Source organism: Littorina saxatilis, linkage group LG1 (genome assembly GCF_037325665.1).
Source record: "Littorina saxatilis isolate snail1 linkage group LG1, US_GU_Lsax_2.0, whole genome shotgun sequence".
Lineage (NCBI taxonomy): Eukaryota > Metazoa > Mollusca > Gastropoda > Littorinimorpha > Littorinidae > Littorina > Littorina saxatilis.
In genome coordinates, this window is record NC_090245.1 from 62,466,328 (window position 1) to 62,491,083 (window position 24,756).

The following is a 24,756-nucleotide window of genomic DNA, read 5'->3' on the forward strand; positions in this document are numbered from 1 at the left end:
TGGATTTCCCTTCTTTGAGTCATGTGACGTCAGAGGCCGACAAAACTTTATAATTTGGCTTTTCAGGTTGACCGAAACTTCAAAGGAACTAAAAAAAAACAAGAGGCGAAGCCATCAAGGCTCACGCAAGAAATCGACAAACAGTAACACAAACTCAATCACTCCGTCACACACACACACACACACACACACACACACACACACACACACACACACACACACACACACACACACACACACACAGAAAGAGCATAGGTGAAACTGTGCAAGAAAGCGAGACACTAGATCTAGATCTGTCTGTCTGCATGTAGCCTACTTACAAGAACACGACTGCCAACTAGTCTCGGCGCGCTCAAAATAATAATGACCGAGACTTTCAGTACTTCCTTCGCGTGACGTCTAACCCTCTTACGTCATAATGTGACGTCAATGTAATGTGACGTCTTCAAATGTTAGAGTTTCTACCACAGACATACACACGCACAGACGCACGCACGCACGCACAGACAGACAAAGTTACGATCGCATAGGCTACACTTACGTGAGCCAAAAACCGTCATGTGTTTGATTGCATACATGTGTGTGTGCTGTTCAATGTCAAAACAACAACAAAGTGAGTACATGACGTGTGTTTTGTAGTTCCTTTGAAGTTTCGGTCAACCTGAAACGCCCAAATATGAAGCTTATGTGTTTGATTGCATACACATGTATGTGGATTGCATGCATGTGTGTGTGTGCTCGTTCAATCGTCAAAACAACGACAAAGTCATAAGTACCTGAAAGGAATTCGATCGATACATAAATGTTATTTGCGTGTTTGACCAAAATATGACATTTTACACAGATCTCGACAGTCATTGTTCACCTCGACCGCTAGCGCGGTCTCGGAGAACAATGACTGTCTCGATCTGTGTAAAATGTCATATTTTGGTCAAACACGCAAATAACGTATAATGTTCTTGGGTAGGAGAGGGGGGGGGGGGGGTTGTGTTTTGGAATATTTCCTGTTTCTTTCCTTATCTTGATTACTAAAAGAACTGCACGGACGCATCAACATTTTACTCAGTTTAAAATCAGATATCGAATTTCTAGGATTCCTTCGTCACCACCAGACCGATAATGAACAGCTGTGCAAATGCAGCAGTTTAAGCGGTAATGAGAAACGCAGGCATGTGTGGCAAAGCAAGGCTGCTTTACCGCGACCCAAAACACAACAGCACAACCTCTCAGAGTTCTCTCTCTTCCATAGTCAGCCGGCTTACGTTGGCGTTGGAGAGCCGCCGCGTAGCGAGCTAGCGAGCAAACTTGGCGGTGCGGTTCGCAAGACTGCAGTAACAGCGATCAGGAATCCACCTCTGTGGCTGTATAGGTGTGTTGTTTCTTTCTCTTCTTCTCTCTTTCTCACGTGTTGGTGTTATACTGTGACTACAGCAGGTGAGAAGTATATTTTGATCTGGTTTTCTCGACCTTAAGGACAGTAACTCTAGTTTGCGACGATGCCGAAACTGCAGACTATGGAGTGAGACGGAAACAGGTACGAGAAAGTTGCCGTGTAACGTAGGGGAACCGATATGCTCAAAATGGGGTTAGCAAGTCGACGAACTTTGCGCAGAGTTCTGCAAGAGTTTTTGATGGTGTCGTCGTTGTTGTGGACGATGTGTGGTGCCAACGACAACGCCAAGAGACTGTACGACGACCTGTTGCGAAACAGCGGCTACAATAAACTAATTCGTCCAGTGGGGAACAGCTCGGACACACTGATCGTCAAGCTGGGTATCCGCCTGTCACAGCTCATTGACATTGTGAGTATATACAACGTGTAGACAGCTGTGTTCCGCCTGTACACTGTCATATTAACATTGTACACCATATGCTGCTCAGTCAGTGTTTACTGTAGACGCCAGGCTGAGGCATCCTGTTTTACAATCAATAACTGAAAGCACATGTTTATCAATACTAATTGTAAACTAATATAACTAGCGATGTGTAAAATAATATGTTTTGGGTTATACTGTACATTATAACATGCTTCCCGGAGTATGTAAGTTTCTGCAGTATCATAAGTTATCTTTTTGTGGCAAGGTTTTAATCCTTTGCATGCACTGATGTTAACTGAATATAGCTTGGAGAAACTGGTTTGTTTGTTTGCTTGTTTGTTTTCTTGCTTGCGTGCTTGTTTTTTGGGTGTTTGTTTTGTGCGTGCGTTGTTTTTTCCCCTCGATTTTTGCTTGTTTATGTCGTCGAATAGCTTCCCTTTGTTCGTTTGTATTGCTGTTCAAATGTACATGTGTCCCACCCGTGGTTCTACGAAGTTGGCATAACGTTTATCGTGTTATCCTGTGTGTTTTTTCTTGTGTAATTTCTTCAGTAAAATATTAAACATTTAAGAAGGCTATTTCTTGTGATATGAGTGCATGAATTAGAACTGTACATTAAAGCTAATCATAATCATTACCATCATCCAAAATATTTAAACGCATACAGCATTAAAAGTCATATATATATATGATAAAGCAGGCTTCAAGAGTTTGAAGAAAAGCATTGGTTACTAACTGCTTTGAGCGGCTTAGAAACGCCGTCAGTTTGCAACAAGGCCTTCAGTATTAACAAATGCTGACCCTAAACGGGGTTGATATATATATATATATACTCGTCCCTAATCTAGTATAATTCCAAAATGTGTGTGTGTGTGTGGGGGGGGGTGGGTGAGAGAGAGAGTGTGAGAGAAAAAAAGAGAGAGAGAGAGAGAGGGAGAGAGAGAGAGAGAGAGAGAGAGAGAGAGAGAGAGAGAGAGAGAGAGAGAGAGAGAGAGAGAGAGAGAGAGAGAGATGTTTTAACATGTCAATACCAACATTCAAACTAACTGTACTCGCGCGCACGCATGCAGGCAAACACGTCCGCGCACACACACACACACACACACACACACACACACACACACACACACACACACACACACACGTACACACACACACGCGCGCGCGCGCGCACGCACGCACGCACGCACATATGAACTCGTTCTGCGCAATAGCGTATAACTAGAGATGGCCTACGTGCTTGCTTCAGTGTTACTCAATATCTCGTGCAACACGATTGTCAGATTGACCTGACCTAGTTCACTGGAGGGGTAAAGACCACAGCACAGGCTCTTTCTGGTGGTAAAGTTGTGTACAGCTGAATCTGGCATCGCACGCGCTCACTGCCAAAGTTAATTCACTGACATTGTTTTTACTGCTGAGTTTAAAGTACATTATGAAACTCAATGTCAACGAGGTTTTATGGGGTAAATTGTAAAAAAACCGTTTGTCTAGGGCCATGAGATCATTTGTTTGCGTGTATGTGGGACTGGCGTTCCTCTGTTCTCCTGCGCTAATGTTGGCAGGATTTATCTTCTTAAATTCTTCACATGAATAAGAAGCCTTCGTGGTGTAACGGATGTAACATTGCGCTTCGGACCCAGTGGTCCCAGGTTCGAGACGCACAATGAACTTCATTTTTTTTTATGTTTTCGTATTCGTAAATGATTATGAAGTGCCAGTTGACTGGTTTTTATGTGTTAATTTTGAATCATATTCATAGCGTGTGTCAAAATTGTATCGTAAGATGCTTATAATACATCAAACCAACTTTTTTTAAAATTCTTCATACAATGATTGTTTTTAATCTGCACTTTAAATCGCTGTATTTAAAGTTGAAATTCATTGAAATAAAGAGAAATTTTGGCCGTTGTGTATTATTTGCATCTTTTTTAAAGCACAGGTTAGTGCACCATAAAAACAGTGTTCGCTCAAAACAGGGAATTTCTATTTCTAGAAAATAATACGTACACTTCATGAAAGAAAGTTATGAAGAAAGTTGCACACAATGATTCGTAATCAAAAACAAAAAAAATTTGTGCACCAAATTTCTTTTAAAGTGTCTAGTATTTCAGTTTCGATTTATAATGTTAAACGTTTCTGCAAGATTTTGAAATTTTGAATCCCTGCATGTCCCTTTGAATATTTCTGTAACTGAACATGGAGAAGAAATTGCATTTTCTTGGCTTTTTCCAGATGGCTAGAATGTTTTTAATCATCTAAAGCCTACACACATTTCACAGTCAATGTATTTCAAAAAAAGACGGTTCAACATAGATAGATTTCGAACTTACAGATACGATGTATCTCCTTGGTTTAAACAGTGTTTATTCAACAATCCATAGGTATTTGAACATGATACATGTTAAGGATCAACAACAAGCTCAAGCTTATGGTGGTGACCCTAATTGAACAGACTGAATGTATCTCCTTCAGTCCGCTGTAGCGTTTGATACATTTCAGCAAAACTAAGTTGCTTCATTTTATATGCAGATGAAATCTCCATTGGCTTCAGGAAATTTGAACAGAGTGTGTGCACAAGATCTCAAGGATGCTGGTGTCAACCCCGGTGTCTATGACACCTTATACATGTTAATGAAAATCATCAAGAGAAATGCCGCTTGTTTTCGTAATGCACTGTACGATTTACTTGCAAGGTTTAGGTCTCTTGGACCACCTACCCTGTTCTTCACACTATCTGACGATGACATGCCCTGAACTGCAAAAGATCGCCAAAAATAATTTCTTATTTTAACGCTTCATCACAAAGCTCTTTTTCTACAACAGAAATACAAGATCCGTTTAAGAGTGCAGCCAGGCTGTGTATCAAATCCAATAATATCAATTGTACTTAATTATCTCAAATACAGGTATTGAAGCTGCTGTGTATTAACATAAAAACAAACGAAACACTACAACATTAGTATTACATGACAATATACCGTAAACTACATTGTATACGCCCCCCCCCCACCCCCCACCCCCCAATGTTGTCCGAAAGTTGGGGGTGGGCGTTTAATAGGTGCAAAACCCTTTGCATGAGCGGTTCCTTTACTATACAGAATAAGGATATTTTGGTCAGTGTTCAAAGGATGCGTTATTGCACAAAATGTTCCTCTCTCTCTCTCACACACACAAGCACACGCACACGTACACACACAGAATTCTGCAAGCAAACCACGAAGGAAATATTGTTGTTTTATGGTATGTTAATAAGTTTATAACTTAAATAGTTAGTGATCTGTGGGACAGATTAATCCGGGTCTGCGGTGAACAAACCCATATCAGCATTTTAACGTTAAGCAAATAAACGCATATTACAATCAGTTGTAGAATGATAAGTCACGTTTGTCTCGGAAACTAAAAGATTATTTGTTGTCAGTGTGTCACCCAATGAGGGGAAAACTGTGTATGAGGGACAACGTCTTGCCTTCAAAGGCCGCGATAGAGGGTAAACAAACACCAGTCTGTTCAATCGTTATGTTTTAACTCCTCAAAGTCGACCTCTCTATTCACTTCCAAATCTCGTCATCTCAAAACGATTTGCGTGAAGCGATATTACTACATTTAGTCAACCCTTCGAACTGACATACTGAAATTGACCGCACATATACTCCACAGCTGTGTCACCGGCATTCATGCCTTGCGGTCTTGCTGACACGTTCACACAACAGAGATCGTTCAGAAAGTGACAAGCCAGTATAGCGCATTAGCGTACAGCACTTCACAGTAAAACGCGCGTTTTGATATTCTTTCTAGTTTTCAGACCTTGCTTTTAATCCCAACATAACATATCTATGTATATAGCTATTCTGATGGACACGTGGGGGAATTCGGGGGCTGTGATTGGATGGTCTCACACATCCCTTTTCCGATCATCAAAGCATAATGCTACGGAAGTCGGCCATTTTTGCCAATATCCAAAAACATATTGGCAATAACAAAGACGCATGGTTCCGGTTTCTTCCACGTGTATAAAGTACACGCATACCTCGCCAGGTTTGTTTATGTGACTAGTCGACAGACGATGCCATTTGCTTTGTGTGTGTTTTTGTTGTTGCTTAATGTACATGACATACATTACGTGTAAAATCCAGTTCTTTAACAGGCAACAAACCTTGCAAATTTCCAAAAGCTGCAATCTAAAGCGACCTATCTCTGATTCTAGCAGACGATCTCTCCAATGTTTAACACAAAATCAGCAAACTCTCCTGTCACATAGAACGTCCATTGTACAGTGCAATGTTGAAATGAAGTTACCGGTCTGAAACATTTTAGTCGTTTCTTCTGAGACAATCCTTGTTCTCTTATCATCTACAGATTTACGGCAGTCTTTACCACGCGAATTCCCAACAGAAGTCAGACTTTCGAACATACAATCTACGTAGGCAAGCATGATACGTCATGACGTCATATGATTCCTAGCATATTGACGTAATGCTAAACATCCGGTTATCTCGAGTTTTCTCCGTAATACATGTCCGTGGGTTTTTCAATGTTCGGTTATTTCCGTGGCTTCATGCGGAAAGGGAACCGTCATCTGCAATCAACGACATGGACCATTCTGGTACTTGTTGCTGACAAAAACATGATTTTAACACAGAATTTAATGTCAGAATAGCTATATAAACGCTATTGTGTTTTCATCGTAGCAATAGGGTCCGATATTTAGACTCGAACAAGTATAATGCGACTCGTCTTCGACTCGTCGGCATTATACTTGTCTCGTCTAAATATCGGGCCCTATTGCTACGCTGAAAACACAATAGCTGTTAATGTTTTTGGAATCACGATACCAAAAATAATCAGATGAAATTGTTTTTAAAATACTGAACCGATCTTCATGAAACTTTACATGAGATTTCCTTGGTATGAAGATCGGTCGAGTAGTTTACTCTGTATCGCTCTACACACACACACACACACACACACACACACCACGACCCTCGTCTCCATTCCCCGTCTATGTTAACACATGTAATCTAAAATTGACTAAAAGTTAAAACAATAAGACAACACACACTGACAACAACAAGAACAAACAGCCAGAGCACAAGTGTTTTTCTTGAGAGAGCACGACAACAGTAACCAGTCGCGCTGTCTGCTTTACGAGGGGCGGATGACCTGCTGAACCAGCGACAGCTTTGACCCAGTCTGAACACTGGCTGAGATGTTTTTTAAAAACAACTCTGTACACCACACCGGGCTGACACGTGTGGGGAGGGTCACTGGGCATGCACAGCACATGATTCACGGACTTTCATCCTTCAGTCAGTTTACGCTCGTTTTCATATGATCCACCCACGCTCGTCTATTTCTCTCTCTCTCTCTCTCTCTGATTGCGACTCCACCCCCACCCCCACCGTCTGTGCACTTGCGAATGCTGACGAGAACGTTGCGAAAAAGTGAAGAATATGCCTTCCTTGTGACTATTAGGAGCATGTTGATAATATTTGCAACAAGAGACGAATGGTGGCGAATGATTAAGAACATTTTACGAATATCTTGCGACCATGTCCCGATCATTACGAATTATTGGCGAATTCTATTCGCAAGGGCAATTCGGCACAGTGTAAGTATTACGAAGCATGCAAATTGCATTATCGCTTTATTCGTAAAATGTTTGCAAGCACTCACAACACTTGCAAGGCCAATTGCAACGTTTGTTGTTCATCCGCAAACAAATCGTATATGGATTTGTATGCATTCGCAATGGTCGGTAGAAATTCGCAAGCACTCGCAATCATTTGTAAGACATTCGCAAGGATTCGTAAGGCTTCACATTTTCAATTTGTTGTCCTGTTCATTCGTCTCTTCTTTTGCCAAATACAACATGTTCATATTCAGACCGGCACGGTTGGCCTAGTGGTAAGGCGTCCGCCCCGTGATCGGGAGGTCGTGGGTTCGAACCCCGGCCGGGTCATACCTAAGACTTTAAAATTGGCAATCTAGTGGCTGCTCCGCCTGGCGTCTGGCATTATGGGGTTAGTGCTAGGACTGGTTGGTCCGGTGTCAGAATAATGTGGCTGGGTGAGACATGAAGCCTGTGATGCGACTTCTGTCTTGTGTGTGGCGCACGTTATATGTCAAAGCAGCACCGCCCTGATATGGCCCTTAGTGGTCGGCTGGGCGTTAAGCAAACAAACAAATGTTCATATTCGCAGGGATATTCGGCACAGTCTAAGACAGGCATTAGGGTTTTAGCATTTCGCCTTTTCGTAAACAAGACCCACTATCAATACATGAATATGAAGAGGTGAGAGAGAGAGAAAGAGAGAGAAATCAAATCAAATCAAATCAAATTTTATTTTACGAGGGTTGTGGCATAAGCAATATAAACGAGCTTCTTTTCAACCAGCCCTCGCCCAGAGAGGGACTACTCTAATCTTATATACCTACATATATAAACGTAAAACAATTACAAAAGCTAAACATAAAAGTAAAAAATAAAATAATAAAAGGCAGAAAAACTATTCACAGGACTATATACACGTTGCAGGCTATACACAAATTCTTACGTTATGATCGAAATGGGGAATTACCAGAACATGTTTAATGAAACACTGATGCCATATGGACAGATATGATCAATATGAAAATAATCAGAACGAAGTCTTCCATCACTGTGACTTTTCGTAATTTGACATTAAATGTAATGAGAGGTGTTTTTTGAAAGTATTGAGACTTGTTGGGACTCGAACTGATTCCGGGAGATTATTCCACAAAACGCTGCCAGAATAAGCTAAACTTGATTTAAAGAGATCTATCCGCGGAATGGGGACATTGAATTTTCGGTTTGGTTTGGCTTTACATTTTGTAATGAAAGCACGTGGTGCATGGCCGGAAAGGATTTTGTGAAGGAGCACGCCTTTATTTGATTTAAATCTTTATTTTAAGGGCAAAATCTGAAGTTTCTTATAATCGTCGAAAACGAGACTGGATTGTTTTAATAGAATTGATTTTAGTGCTCGTCTGTGTAGACTATACAGTGGTTTTAAAATATTTGCACTGGCTGAGTCCCAGATGGTCGAACAATAATCCGTGATGGTTTGTATGTATGCATTAAAAAAATAATAACCTTGAGTGTGGATCAAGAAAGTGTTTTATTCTGTTCAACAGATATATTTTCCTCGACATGGTTTTACACAACGATCTAACATGATGGGCCCAAGATAAATTATTATCGATATTTACTCCAAAAACTTTGTGATCTCCTACTTCCGCTATTGCGTCGTTGCCAATTAATAAGGAATGAGGATTATTTTTGATGTTTTGTCTTTTTTGCCTTGTTGTAATTAACTTTTATTTGGTCTTTTGGGGTGAAGACTCATGTGGTTATACTCCGTCCAATTAATGAGATCATCTACACTGTTCTGCAATGATAAATAAACTTTGTCTAATTTTTTATCAGAAGTGTGTATGGTCGTATCATCAGCAAATAGTTCACAATCATCATCAACACTAAAAGGAAGATCGTTAATATACAGAGAGAAGAAAAGTGGCCCAAGGACAGAACCCTGGGGGACTCCATATAACACAGGTCTTTTACTTGACATAGTCGAATTCACGCAGACGGACTGCTCTCGCCCGACTAAGAAAGATGAGAGGAGGCATAGGGTTTTGGGTGACAATCTATACTCAGCTAATTTTCTTAACAGTAACTCATGATTAATGACGTCGAATGCTTTTGCAAAATCGACAAATAGGACACCACAGAGTTCATTATTATTAATGTTGCTAAGCAAGTTTTCAAGAAGGTTTATTAATGCTGTGTGGCACGAAGGATTTTCTCTGAAGCCTGACTGATTTGAATGAATAAGGTCGTATTTCTTCAAATGTGCGGCCAAGTGTGTATATGTGTGTTTTTCAAGTGGTTTGGAGTAAAACAGGAAGAATCGAGATTGGTCTGTAACTGGCGGGGTCAGAAGAATTACCTGATTTAAATAGCGGGATTACTTTTGCCTCCTTTAATTTGTCCAGGCACAAATTGTAAACGTATGTCAGAGATTCTGCAATAAAAGGGGCAGACAACTTCAAAATTTTCCCATCAAGATTATCTAGACCACGAGTACCAGATTGTTTTAAGCATATCAGATAATGAAAGAGAGAGAGAGAGAGAGAGAGAGAGAGAGAGAGAGAGAGAGAGAGAGAGAGAGAGAGAGAGAGAGAGAGAGAGAGAGAGAGAGAGAGAGAGTCGGAGTCGGAAATTTTATTTGTTAGGCCTCCGGCCCATAACAAAGAGAGAGAGAGAGAGAGAGAGAGAGAGAGAGAGAGAGAGAGAGAGAGAGAGAGAGAGAGAGAGAGATCAAATCAAATCAAATCAAATTTTATTTTTCGAGGGTTGTGGCATAAGCAATACAACGAGCTTTTTTTCAACCAGCCCTCGCCCAGAGAGGGGACTAATCTAATCACATATTTACACGGATATTAACGTAGAAAAAAAGGTAGAAAAAACAACAACATGTGAATATTTACACATTACATATTATACACAAATATAAAGCGTCGTATATGTAACGTAGTGAAAACAATGCTGAATACACATGCATGAGTAAATGTGTTATTAAAGCTTTGAGTGTTTTTGTGTGGATATAATGAACACTGATGCTTTGGACAAATGAAAATATAACTTCCATCACTGTGATTTTTCGTAATTTAACATTAAATACAATGAAAGGTGTTTTTTGAAAGTATTGAGACTCATTGGGACTCTCACAAATTCCGGGAGAGAATTCCACAGGACGCTACCAGAATAGGCTAAGCTTGATTTGAAGAGATCTATCCTTGGAATTGGGACGTTAAACTTTCGGTTTGGTTTGACTTTAAAGTTTGCGACGAAAGTTCGTGGTGCACGGCCGGAAAGTATTTTGTGAAGGAGCACGCCTTCATTTAATTTAAATCTTTCTTTTAATGGGAGAATCTTAAGTTTCTTATAATCATCAAATACAAGACTGGATTGTTTCAGTAAAATTAGTTTCAGCGCTCGCCAATGTAAACTAAACAATGGTTTTAAAATATTAGCACTGGCAGAGTCCCAGATGGTTGAGCAATAATCTGTGATGGTTTGTATATATGCGTTAAAGTATAATAACCTTGAGTGCTGATCAAGAAAGTGTTTAATTCTATTTAACTGATATATTTTTCTCGACATTGTTTTACATACCGACCGAACATGATGGGCCCAAGACAAATTATTATCGATATTTACTCCCAAAACTTTATGATCTCCTACCTCCTCTATTGCGTCGTTACCAATTAATATGGAATGAGGATTGTTTCGTATGTTTTGTCTCTTTTGTCTTGTTGTTATTAACATGTATTTGGTCTTTTTAGGGTGAAGACTCATGTGGTTATACTCCGTCCAATGAATGAGATCATCTACACTGTTCTGCAACGATGAATAAACTTTGTCTAATTTTTTATCAGTAGTGTGTAGGGTCGTATCGTCAGCAAAGAGTTCGCAGTCATCATTAATACTAAGAGGAAGATCATTAATATACAGGGAAAAGAGTAGTGGTCCAAGGACAGAACCCTGGGGAACCCCGTATAACACAGGTCTTTTGCTGGATACGGTTGAATTAACGCAGACAGACTGCTCTCGCCCGGCTAAGAAAGAGGAGAGCAGGCATAAGGTTTGGGGTGACATTCTATATTCAACTAATTTTCTTAATAGTAATTCATGATTAATAACGTCGAAAGCTTTAGCAAAATCGACGAATAGGACACCACAGAGTTGATTATTATTAATGCTACTAAGCCAACTTTCAAGAAGGTTTGTTAATGCTGTGTGGCACGAATGATTTTCTCTAAAACCTGACTGAGAGAGAGAGAGAGAGAGAGAGAGAGAGAGAGAGAGAGAGAGAGAGAGAGAGAGAGAGAGAGAGAGAGAGAGAGAGAGAGAGAGAGAGAGAAAGACTGACAAATGACAAATTCTTTATTTACGAGGGTAATGGCATAAGCAAACAGGTGCTTTTTTACATCCAGCCCTCGCCCATGGGAGGGTTTAATCTAATGATAATACGTTTTACAAATGTTGGAATATCAATTAAAGAAGTAATAAAAGTAAACGACAAACAAGCAAACGATTAACAGACTAAACAAACAAATATATATATACAAACGAACATGACATATTATTGTCAAAGGTATAATGAAAACTCTCTCTCTCACAAAATGTTTGGAGTAAATATCGATAATAAAAGAGAGAGAGAGAGAGAGAGAGAGAGAGAGAGAGAGAGAGAGAGAGAGAGAGAGAGAGAGAGAGAGAGAGAGAGAGAGAAAGACTGACAAATGACAAATTCTTTATTTACGAGGGTAATGGCATAAGCAAACAGGTGCTTTTTTACATCCAGCCCTCGCCCATGGGAGGGTTTAATCTAATGATAATACGTTTTACAAATGTTGGAATATCAATTAAAGAAGTAATAAAAGTAAACGACAAACAAGCAAACGATTAACAGACTAAACAAACAAATATATATATACAAACGAACATGACATATTATTGTCAAAGGTATAATGAAAACTCTCTCTCTCACAAAGTTTTTGGAGTAAATATCGATAATAAAAGAGAGAGAGAGAGAGAGAGAGAGAGAGAGAGAGAGAGAGAGAGAGAGAGAAAGAGAAAGAGAGAGAGAGAGAGAGAGAGAGAAAGACTGACAAATGACAAATTCTTTATTTACGAGGGTAATGGCATAAGCAAACAGGTGCTTTTTTACATCCAGCCCTCGCCCATGGGAGGGTTTAATCTAATGATAATACGTTTTACAAATGTTGGAATATCAATTAAAGAAGTAATAAAAGTAAACGACAAACAAGCAAACGATTAACAGACTAAACAAACAAATATATATACAAACGAACATGACATATTATTGTCAAAGGTATAATGAAAACTCTCTCTCTCACAAAGTTTTTGGAGTAAATATCGATAATAAGAGAGAGAGAGAGAGAGAGAGAGAGAGAGAGAGAGAGAGAGAGAGAGAGAGAGAGAGAGAGAGAGAGAGAGAGAGAGAGAGAGAGAGAGAGAGAGAGAGAGAGAGTACAACGCACCGGCCGAGAAAGGAAAAGATGAAAGATAAAAAGAAGCCTTAAAATGACGGGGCAATGCGATGTGCGTAAGAATTAGGAAAACGGACTGACGGACTGACCTCTTGAACAAGGCAAGGCTATAGGTAGGGCAAGGCAAGGCAAAGGATTTTGCAAGAAAAGAAATCAACGTATACAAAAGTTCATTCCGATGGAGAAAGAGGTCCAGCAAGCTCAAAAGAGAGAGAGAGAGAGAGAGAGAGAGAGAGAGAGAGAGAGAGAGAGAGAGAGAGAGAGAGAGTCTGCGTGTGTGCGTGTGTGTAAGAGACGAGTCTAGCCAAGGTTGAGGTCGTACAGCCAGAACTCATATCCCCTCATCATCATCATCATTTGGCAAAACAAAATATACATGGGTTATGATAGGGATGCGTTTTGCTTCGGCGATTATATAAAGTAGGAAAAGCTTCAGAGTGTGCCTGGGCGTGACAACAAATATTTGCGAAGCTGTGATTTAAAGTTTTTTATTGTGCTTGATCCCTTTATCTCACATGGCAGAGAATTCCAAATTGTTGAGCCCAAAAACGTTTAACTGATTTCATATCAATCAATACGGTGTAGTGGGGAAATGAATTTGTTGGAACCATACCTGTATGCTGCTTTTTGAAATAATGATCGCATGTACTGCGGGGTTTCGTTTATTTGCAATTTAAACATTAAAACAGCCAATAACTGATCTTTGAGGGATAACAAATTTAGGCTACTAAGCTTTTGATCTGTTGATGTGTGCAGCCCCGGCATGATAAGTTTAGCTGCGCGACGGTGAAGAGAATTTACTTTCTTCAAGTAAACGTCGCTACAACCATCCCAAAGTGTGGAGGCATGATTTAGATGAGGTAAAATATGACCAAAATAAAACAACTTGAGTGCTGAGGTATCTGCATAATGCTTTAATTTGGAGAGAAGGAATAGGTTTTTAGATAAGGTTTTTGTAACACGGTCGATGCGGGGCTGCCACTTTATTTCAGCATCTATTATGACCCCGAGAACACGATGGATTGTTACTTGCTCAATGGGTGACGCATTTGAGAGAGAGAGAGAGAGAGAGAGAGAGAGAGAGAGAATGGGAGAGAGAGAGAGAGAGAGAGAGAGAGAGAGAGAGAGAGAGAGAGAGAGAGAGAGAGAGAGATCAAATCAAATCAAATTTTATTTTACGAGGGTTGTGGCATAAGCAATACAAACGAGCTTCTTTTGAACCAGCCCTCGCCCAGAGAGGGACTACTCTCAATCTTATATACATATATATTTTTATACACACGTACATCATTTACAAAAGATAAACATAACAGTAAAAATAAAGAATTAAAAATAAAAGATACAATTAAAAAAAGGCAGAAAAACATTCACAGGACTATATACACATTACAGGTTTTACATGAATTCTTGCGTCATGTTCAGAATTGGGAATTTACAGAACATGTTTAAACAAAATGTGAATGTGTTATCAAACGGAGTTTTAATATGATAAAACACTGATGCTATATATATATGGACAAATATGATCAATATGAAAATAAATCAAAACGAAGTCTTCCATCACTGTGACTTTTCGAATAATGACATTAAATGTAATGAGAGGTGTTTTTTGAAAGTATTGAGACATGTTGGGACTCGAACTGATTCCGGGAGAGAATTTCACTGAACGCTGCCAGAATAAGCTAAACTTGATTTAAAGAGATATATCCGTGGAATGGGGACATTGAATTTTCGGTTTGGTTTGGCTTTAAATTTTGTAATGAAAGCACGTGGTGCACGGCCGGAAAGCATTTTGTGAAGGAGCACGCCTTTGTTTAATTTAAATCTTTCTTTTGAGGGCAAAATCTTAAGTTTCTTATAATCATCAAAAAAAGATTGGATTGTTACAATGGAATTAATTTCAGGGCTCGTCTGTGTAGACTATACAGTGGTTTTAAAATATTTGCACTGGCAGAGTCCCAGATGGTCGCACAATAATCCGTGATGGTTTGAGAGAGAGAGAGAGAGAGAGAGAGAGAGAGAGAGAGAGAGAGAGAGAGAGAGAGAGAGAGAGAAAGAGACAGAGGGAGAAAGAGAGAGAGAGAGAGAAAGAAAGAAAGAGAGAGAGAGAGAGAGAGAGAGAGAGAGAGAGAGAGAGAGAGAGAGAGAGAGAGAGATATGAAATTTTTTGGTTTATTCGTAGAGCACACTGTCTTCGTGAATACAAATAATATCCGTCAGACTGCATGCCTTTGAATTGTGTTAGCAGCTGGGTATACTGAGCGGTATGTGTTCGCAAGACACAGAAGGGTTTTTCATACGATCAATGCGCAACAGGTGTGTTCATAATGCAGATCGATCCTTTGGAGGCTGTATACCTGCAGTCACAATGATAAGTCTAACACACACACACACACACACACACACACACACACACACACACGCACGCACGCACGCACACACACACACACACACACACTCACACACACACACACACACACACACACACACACACACACACACACACACACACACACACACACACACCGGCTGTAGAGCGAGAGGGAGAAAGAGAGAGAGAGAGAGCAAGACAGAGACAGACAGACAGACACTGAACTAAAATTAACTTTATTTTACAAGGATAAAGATTTCAAGCTAGGCCTTTTCTTACAATCTAACATTGGGACGCATTGGCACACAATAAAGCAAAAACTGAGAGCACACTAGCCGATCAGTGGACACTCGTCCTGACAAATAGACGTTGCTTAAAGCTGGTCAGAACAGTAACGAGGGCCCCAAAGGGGGGGGGGGGGATTATCATCACGATCACGGGAAGGGACATTTTAGCTTTCACGATTACAGTTACCTTGATTTTTGTTTTCACGATCACGAACACCATAGTCACCTGGCTGGCTATAGTGGAAAGGTTACTTTTGGTGGTCACATTAGATATTATGTTTTTTGGAAAGTTCGTTTTATTTGCAGCCACAGTTCGGTAAACGACAAATGGCTAAACCCAACCACCTAAGAATGAGAAGCGTTTTTGTAACATGACCCATATTCTGCAAAAATGCAGCCATGACGCAGGGGGTAGGTTATAAAAAACCGTCATGTACCGCTTCACTGCATACGGATATAATCAAATTATACCTTAAACGAAAGCTAAAGATTTTTGCCATCAGACAGCAAGTAAAATGCCTAATTCGTATACACAGTTTTATTTTTAACAACATCTGTATAACATGCGGACGACAAAACAGGAAATGCCATTTTCTCAATCGATATGTATAGCTAACTGAACGCCTGGTTGAAACCGCAATCAAAAACATCTTGAAAATTGTTTATTCTAACAGCTAGAATTATTTTACATCAACAATTGTTAATTTACCGAGGAAAACAACAGTCACATAAGATACATAATGGATGATTTTGAATCAACTCCGAAAACCGAACCGGGTCGAAGCAAAAAAGAGTTTACACATACACAGGCTTGAAAAAGGATAATTTGGTTCAATCTGTTAGATTTTTACCCATAACGTTAAAGATCAGCTTAATATAAAAGGAAAGTGATCATTGTAAAAGGATTTTGCTATCGCAAAATAATTCAACTTCCGGTTTTACCACATGGCGTCCATAATATTATCAATTTATTACATAGCGTGCATTTGTCAGAAATTATACTAAATGTTAGAAGCGATCTTAAAGTGAAAGTAACGTTTAATAAAAGTATGCGCATTTATTTATTGATTGATATATGACTAGAATAATGGACATGTAATTTAAACGTACAAAACGACATTTTGTACACTACCTCTCTAAAACAAACGCGACTATGACCGACCGATATGTATGTGTAAATTAGGTCATTGTTAGTGATGAAAACGGGTTTTCTTTAAAAGATAACACGCAAACTGTGAAGTTCAAGCCCATAAATGATTTTAGTACGACTTCTTCAAAACAGGTCTGTTTTTCACTCCACCAGTTTCAGTTTTAATAAAATATATGTATAGCTCTCATTTTCAAAAAAAACTTATCTGCAATTCACTTAACCAAATACACAATGAACCCAGAAGGTATTAGAGTGAGACACTTTACAGTGAAATATGTTATGATTCCCCTTATTTCAAAATATATGCATTTTAATTGGCAGACACGATTCACGTCGTTGGTACGTGTCCTCTGGTGAGGCAACCGTTAGCATTTTTTGTCGTAAAAATTGACATTTTTAAACATAAATCATGGACAAAAGACTAATTCTACAAAAAGTGCAGGTTTTCTTGGTATAGTCAGTTAAAGCATCTTAAAATTCAAGAAATTGTGCAATTACGTGTATGTATTTGAAATGGCAGAAAATATTGAATGAAAGTGATTTTTGACTGATTGAAACCCTACCCCCACTAACAAAATGTGCCCTGAGATTAGGGGTGTTAGTTGAAGATGAATGAATAATGGCTATGGTTTTCCCCTAAAGTATTCAAAACCTAAACATATACATAGGCAAGATGTTCTACATTAACACAATTAACTTTTTAAACATATACATATGCTTAGTACACGATACTTCCGGTTTTTCTACCGGATGACTTATACATTTAGAGGGTAAACACCTTATCGTAGAAAAAGCTTTATTTTCAAAAAGTGCAAGTAATTATTAAAAATCATACATAATATTTATATATTGGAGTTAATTTTCCTTCGAAAGTCATTTGTTTCAAGTGGCAGACAATGTCAGTTGGAGAGTTACATGTACGTAAAGTGTATAACTGTTGTCTGTGATTAGTGCATTGTGTACACATTGGCACCATTTGATCCTAAATGCTAAACGATGTCGTGATCATACCACAGTTTTAGGATAATTTACATCGCATCGATTACTAAATTGATGGTAGAATTTCACTGATAAATTCTATTTCCGGTAGCGTCAGTGCCGTTATCTGAGATAGTAACGTTTTACATGGTTTCACGTTCAGTGGTGAACGTAACGTGTGGTTTAACAAAATTACTTGCACATACAATAGTGAAGTCTGTCTGTGTGTCTTTGTTTGTGTGTTTGTCTATGTCTGTCTGTGTGTTCGTCTGTGTGTCTCTCCCTCTGTCTGTCTATCTCTTTCTCTCTGTGTCTTCGTCTGTCTGTCTGTGTGTGTGTGTCTCTCTCTCTCTCTCTCTCTCTCTCTCTCTCTCTCTCTCTCTCTCTCTCTCTCTCTCTCTCTCTCTCTCTCTCTCTCTCTCTGCGAGGTAGGTGCACTTAAAGAGAAAGCAATACAGAAAGAAATGCCTTTCTCTACCAAGAATGAAGTTTGTCTGTCTGTGTGTTTGTGTGCGTGTTTTTTTGGTTGCGTAAGTGTTTCTCTATAAGCATCTCTACGTCTTTGTTTGCGTACATAAGTGCGTGAGTGCATGTGTGGGGGTTTCTGTGTCGGTTTGTCTCACTGTGTGTATGTCTGTCATTTTGTCGGTATGTTTGTGTATGTCTTTGTGTGTGTGTGTGTGTGTGTGTGTGTGTGTGTGTGTGTGTGTGTGTGTGTGTGCGTGCGCGCGTGCGTGCGTGCGCGCGCGCGCGCGTGTGTGTATGAGTGCGTGCGTGTGTGTGTGCGTGTATGTGTGTGTGTGATTGCAATTATTCCTCCTTTTTACATTTAGTCAAGTTTTGACTAAATGTTTTAACGTAGAGCGGGGAATCGAGACGAGGGTCGTGGTGTATGTGCGTGTGTGTGTCTGTGTGTGTGTGTGTGTGTGTGTGTGTAGAGCGATTTAGACTAAACTACTGGACCGATCTTTATGAAATTTGACATGAGAGTTTCTGGGTATGATATCCCCAGACGTTTTTTTCAGTTTTTTGATAAATGTATTTGATGACGTCATATCCGGCTTTTCGTGAAAGTTGAGGCGGCACTGTCACGCTCTCATTTTTCAACCAAATTGGTTGAAATTTTGGTCAAGTAATTTTCGACAAAGCCCAGACTTCGGTATTGCATTTCAGTTTGGTGGCTTAAAAATTAATTGATGACTTTGGTCATTAAAAATCTGAAAATTGTAAAATAAATATTTTTTTTATAAAACGATCCAAATTTACGTTCATCGTATTGTCCATCATTTTCTGATTCCAAAAATATATAAATATGGTATATTTGGGTTAAAAACAAGCTCTAAAAATTAAAAATTTAAAAATTATTATCAAAATTAAATTTTCGAAATCAATTTAAAAACACCTTGATCTTATTCCTTGTCGGTTCCTGATTCCAAAAACATATCGATATGATATGTTTGGATTAAAAACACGCTCAGAAAGTTAAAACGAAGAGAGGTACAGAAAAGCGTGCTATCCTTCTCAGCGCAACTACTACCCCGCTCTTCTTGTCAATTTCACAAAAACAAACAGATAATGACGTCATTTTAAGTGGCACAAACGTGTACATGAATGCCTTCCCTTTCGAATGATTTACAGTTATATAATTTCTGTCAAGCGGTTTAAGTTTTATGTCCGTTTTATGAACCCAACCCTCAAAACAAGAATAGTAACGCCAAAGAAGGAAAACATACACACAAACCAACGTTTTTCTCACCGGTGGTTTGGAATATTGCCCCAAAACTTTCGATTTAGTGTTGTGGTGTTAAAATCTATCAGAAAAAAGTGTTTGCTAACGTGACGCCAAAAAGTAACCAAAACGGTCCTTAGCCGACTGACTACCAGTGGCAAATCACGGTCACGGTAAAAGTTGCATGTACAGAAAGCACGTGTCAAAGCAAACACAACCACACAGTAATTCGCTCCTCTGGATCTATTGTTTATTCAACACAAAGTGAGAACTGTTGCACTTTATTATTATTATTTTTTTAATTCTCTTTCATACACACATAGAAATACATATCATGATTTGTAATCAGTAACAAGAATGTTGTTTTCATTGTTCTCTCTCTCTCTCTCTCTCTCTCTCTCTCTCTCTCTCTCTCTCTCTCTCTCTCTCTCTCTCTCTCTCTCTCTCTCTCTCTCTCTCTCTCTCTCTCTCTCTCTCTTTTGGGTGCAGCAACACCCAAAACCAAAATGGCTTACATACGACATGCATTGTACGATTAATCACCGCGATTTTCTTAAACGTAATGGCAGAGAAGAAGAGTACAGAAAGCAGAGAAACGAAGTAACGTCCATGAAACGTGCTGCTCGCAAAAAATATTACCGTGAGCTCGCTGCATCAAATACGAAACAAAACTCAAAAGCCATCTGGAAAGTGATCAACCGTAAAGAAACCGTAAAATCTTCTGTCATTGATGTACCTGCGGATGATCTTAACATTCATTTCACTTCTATTGTTGAAAAAATAATCACAAATGATAGATCAAAACAGAATAATCTGGACAAGTTGAAACAGTTTTGTGTTTCAAAAAATATTACACATAATTTAGACATCCCCCTGTTATCTGTGAGCGAAGTCTTCCATTATCTGATATGCTTAAAACAAACTGGTACTCATGGTCTAGATAATCTTGATGGGAAAATTTTGAAGTTGTCTGCCCCTTTTATTGCAGAATGTCTGACATACGTTTACAACTTGTGCCTGGACAAATCTGACTTTCCCGCCAAATTAAAGGAGGCAAAAGTAATCCCGCTATTCAAATCAGGTAATTCTTCTGACCCCGCCAATTACAGACCAATCTCGATTCTTCCTGTTTTATCCAAACCACTTGAAAAACACATATATACACACTTGGCCGCACATTTGAAGAAATACGACCTTATTCATTCAAATCAGTCAGGCTTCAGAGTAAATCATTCGTGCCACACAGCATTAATAAACCTTCTTGAAAACTTGCTTAGCAACATTAATAATAATGAACTCTGTGGTGTCCTATTCGTCGATTTTGCAAAAGCATTCGACGTCATTAATCATGAGTTACTTTTAAGAAAATTAGCTGAGTATAGATTGTCACCCCAAACCCTATGCCTCCTCTCATCTTTCTTAGCCGGACGAGAGCAATCCGTCTGCGTGAATTCCACTATGTCAAGTAAAAGACCGGTGTTATATGGAGTCCCCCAGGGTTCTGTCCTTGGGCCACTTCTTTTCTCTCTGTATATTAACGATCTTCCTTTTAGTGTTAATGATGATTGTGAACTATTTGCTGATGATACGACCATACACACTTCTGATAAAAAATTAGACAAAGTTTATTTATCATTGCAGAACAGTGTAGATGATCTCATTAATTGGACGAAATATAACCACATGAGTCTTCACCCCCAAAAGACCAAATACATGTTAATTACAACAAGGCAAAAAAGACAAAACATCAAGAATAATCCTCATTCCATATTAATTGGCAACAATGCAATAGCGGAAGTAGGAGATCACAAAGTTTTGGGAGTAAATATCGATAATAATTTATCTTGGACCCATCATGTTAGATCGTTGTGTAAAACCGTGTCGAGGAAAATATATTTGTTGAACAGAATAAAGCACTTTCTTGATCCACACTCAAGGTTATTATTTTATAATGCATACATACAAACCATCACGGATTATTGTTCGACCATCTGGGACTCTGCCAGTGCAAACATTTTAAAACCACTGTACAGTCTACACAGACGAGCACTAAAATCAGTTCTATTAAAACAATCCAGTCTTGTTTTCGACGATTATAAAAAACTTAAGATTTTGCCTTTAAAAGAAAGATTTAAATCAAATAAAGGCGTGCTCCTTCACAAAATCCTTTCCGGCCATGCACCGAGTGCTTTCATTACAAAATTTAAAGCCAAACCAAGCCGAAAATTCAACGTCCCCATTCCGCGGATAGATCTCTTTAAATCAAGTTTAGCTTATTCTGGCAGCGTTTTGTGGAATTCTCTCCCGGAATCAGTTCGAGTCCCAACAAGTCTCAATACTTTCAAAAAACACCTCTCATTACATTTAATGTCAAATTACGAAAAGTCACAGTGATGGAAGACTTCGTTCTGATTATTTTCATATTGATCATATCTGTCCATAAAGCATCAGTGTTTCATAACGCAAGAATGTATGTATAGCCTACAACGTGTATATAGTCATGTGAATAGTTTTTCTGCCTTGCTTATCTTTTGTAATTGTTTTACATATGTATATATATATATATATATATATATATATATATGTATTCAAGATTAGAATAGTCCCTCTCTGGGCGAGGGCTGGTTGAAAAGAAGCTCGTTTATATTGCTTATGCCACAACCCTCGTAAAATAAAATTTGATTTGATTTGATTTGATCTCTCTCTCTCTCTCTCTCTCTCTCTCTCTCTCTCTCTCTCTCTCTCTCTCTCCACTCATACACATTCAACTCCCACACCCTGACTCACAAAGATGAATATATACTTGCACAATTTCACATTTCCAGAGCTAAATCTTGTAAACCCATTTTCTCAAAAACTATTGCGTGGATTGAAATTAAAGTACATGTATGTGTGATGGGTTCTTTATTTTCAACCTTGCCATTCAATTTGAGGTACACCATCGCCTGGTTTTATGGCCTTGAAACACAAACAGGAATGCTACAGGCCAAAAATGGTTTTACCTGAAAGAAGCGCGCAGTGCCAGTGGCAAAGCCACAAGCCTGAGCCTGCGAAGCAGGCGAGCCAACTAGGGGGGTCCGGGGGCATGCCCCCCCGAATTTTTTTTCAAAAAACGGTTAAAATCGGTGCAATCTGGTGCATTCTGGGCATCATTTTCAGGGCTGTAATAGTGTTGTGATCTTGTTAAAAATCCCATTTTAGCCTCCCCCCACCACCATTCAACACACCTCAAAACTGGTGAAAACAACACTACTGTGCGCTGGCTTCATTGAGACCGGCGCCCGGTCGCGTTGCGCGATATTCACACGGATCGTTTTTGCGGAAATTTTTCAACTTCACCGGAATAAATTTGACTTTACCGGATTTTGAAACGGCTTTATCGGATTTCCGGCAATTACCGGAAAAGTAGCATGCCTGACAAAATCCCCAACGAACATGACTTTGATCGTCTTTGAGTTTGACATGACTCATGAGGATCAAGTGACCCAAACTGGCACGTCTCCCTGCCATTGTTTCTGAAGTTAACCCATTGTTGATATTAAAGTTTACAGGCGCTAAAATAAATCCAAGCTTAATGCAAAGAAGCGACAATTACTAGAATTAGAATATATGCCAAGCGTGTCCACGTTGCTGGGATGAAAAACACATTTCTAGTTTCGGTTTTGGCGACACGCAGACTCTCGATATCGAGCCAGTCGAGGTCACACTGAGCGAGTGACAGCCGGACGTGGCAATGTCAACAATGTCAATGATCTCACTCAAACTCAAAGATCTTGAACAAATTTCAAGATCTTTGCCTACATTCAGAACAGTCATAGAGCAACATAGATCAACATACCTTGATATTTCGTCTTCGGAAAGACCGACCCGTAGCCTGACCTTTCCACCAAGGAAGGCATTCTCGCCGCCTGCTTTGGTCTGGCTTGAATCCACAAAATATAACAGAAGTTCGATGACAGTACCGCTGCACGCTATTTTTGATCTTCGAATTCGAATTTGACTGAATACACTCAAAACTTTTGCACGAAGCCCTTCCATTGGATGAAGTTTGGCAGACTTTTGCAATTTGCCTTCTGATTGGATCTCTTTTTTTGTGTGATTGGTTCTCGTAAAGGGAAGCAATCGCTGTCAAAATGATATTTCTGAATGTGTTGTTGCTTCCCTTCAATCGGGATTGGCTCCTTGACGAATAGAGGATCATAGAGTGATACAGCTGTGAAAAATGTACGTTGAAAATAAAATGCTTTGCAATAATGCCCATCACGATCACGAAAACAAATGACGATCACGATCACGAGACTTGATTTTTTGTCATCACGGATCACGGGCAAAGTCCCATCACGATCACAGAAATGGAAATTTCGGCAATCACGGTCACAGAAAGGTCAAAAAACGCCAATCACGATCACGATTTTAAACCCTTTGGGGCCCTCAGTAACGTCGGCAGCAGTAACTATGTTAGTGAGAACCAAACGTTAAATTTGTTTATATTATTTCCACAAATTGGAGATTTGTTGCTGCACCATTGAATACCACAAAAAAAGGTAAAATGCTATTTGTTTGTTTGTTTGTTTGTGTGTTTTTGTGTGTGTGTTTTATTTTTACATCTGTTTGGTTTAAACAAAATTGAATTCAAAATACAAGATATGAAACAGAATACAACGAGGACACGAACTCAAGCAAAAACGTTTATACTACGTGACCAAAACAATACAATATTACACAAATCTTCATGATGGTGGACAAATTGTGGGGGTGGGGTAGGGAACTAAAGCAAAACAGAGGAATCTACAGGGAATAAGGTGGGGGGGGGGGAGAACATACAGGCAACCATCAGGAAAGACTGGGACAAAAGCGCGAAGAAAAGAAATGAGCAATTTTTAGGATTGCAACACAATTATTCTAAACAGATGTAAATTTGTTCATGTTAAGGCAGTACTTCGTTACGATTATAACTAATACAGAAAATAATGTTGATCAGTATTTGTGCTACTCGTATAATTAAATACAATCACACAGAGAGGCAGTGTGGAGGCCTACGTACCACCACCAGTACGTTAAGACAAATCAATCGGCCAGATTCAGCAATAAACGACTGAACAGACACAAATGTTAATGTGTTAATAGGTAGGAAACAACGTAACTGTGTACTTGATTTTAGTCTAAAACAGGGAGAAAGAGAACAAATTGTGTGTGTGTGGGGGGGGGGGGATCAACAACATAATGTATGTGCACTGGTGTGATAAGTGTCCGAACACACAGTACGTGGGAGAAACTAAAACTCCACTGAAACAACGCTTTTACAAGCACTTTGCAGATATTAG

At 39.2% G+C, this 24,756-nt stretch overlaps 1 protein-coding gene across 2 annotated transcripts in view; it reads left to right on the top strand.

The window, feature by feature from the left end:
- The first annotated feature begins 1,264 nt into the window (after window positions 1–1,264).
- Window positions 1,265–24,756, top strand: part of LOC138975838 (acetylcholine receptor subunit alpha-like) — a 77,739-nt gene continuing 54,247 nt past the window's right edge. For both annotated transcript variants that reach the window (XM_070348603.1, XM_070348611.1), the window contains exon 1: window positions 1,265–1,802. In XM_070348603.1, coding sequence (XP_070204704.1) covers window positions 1,572–1,802 — 231 coding nt within the window. In that variant the 5' untranslated portion in view covers window positions 1,265–1,571. The remainder of the gene's footprint in view (window positions 1,803–24,756) is intronic.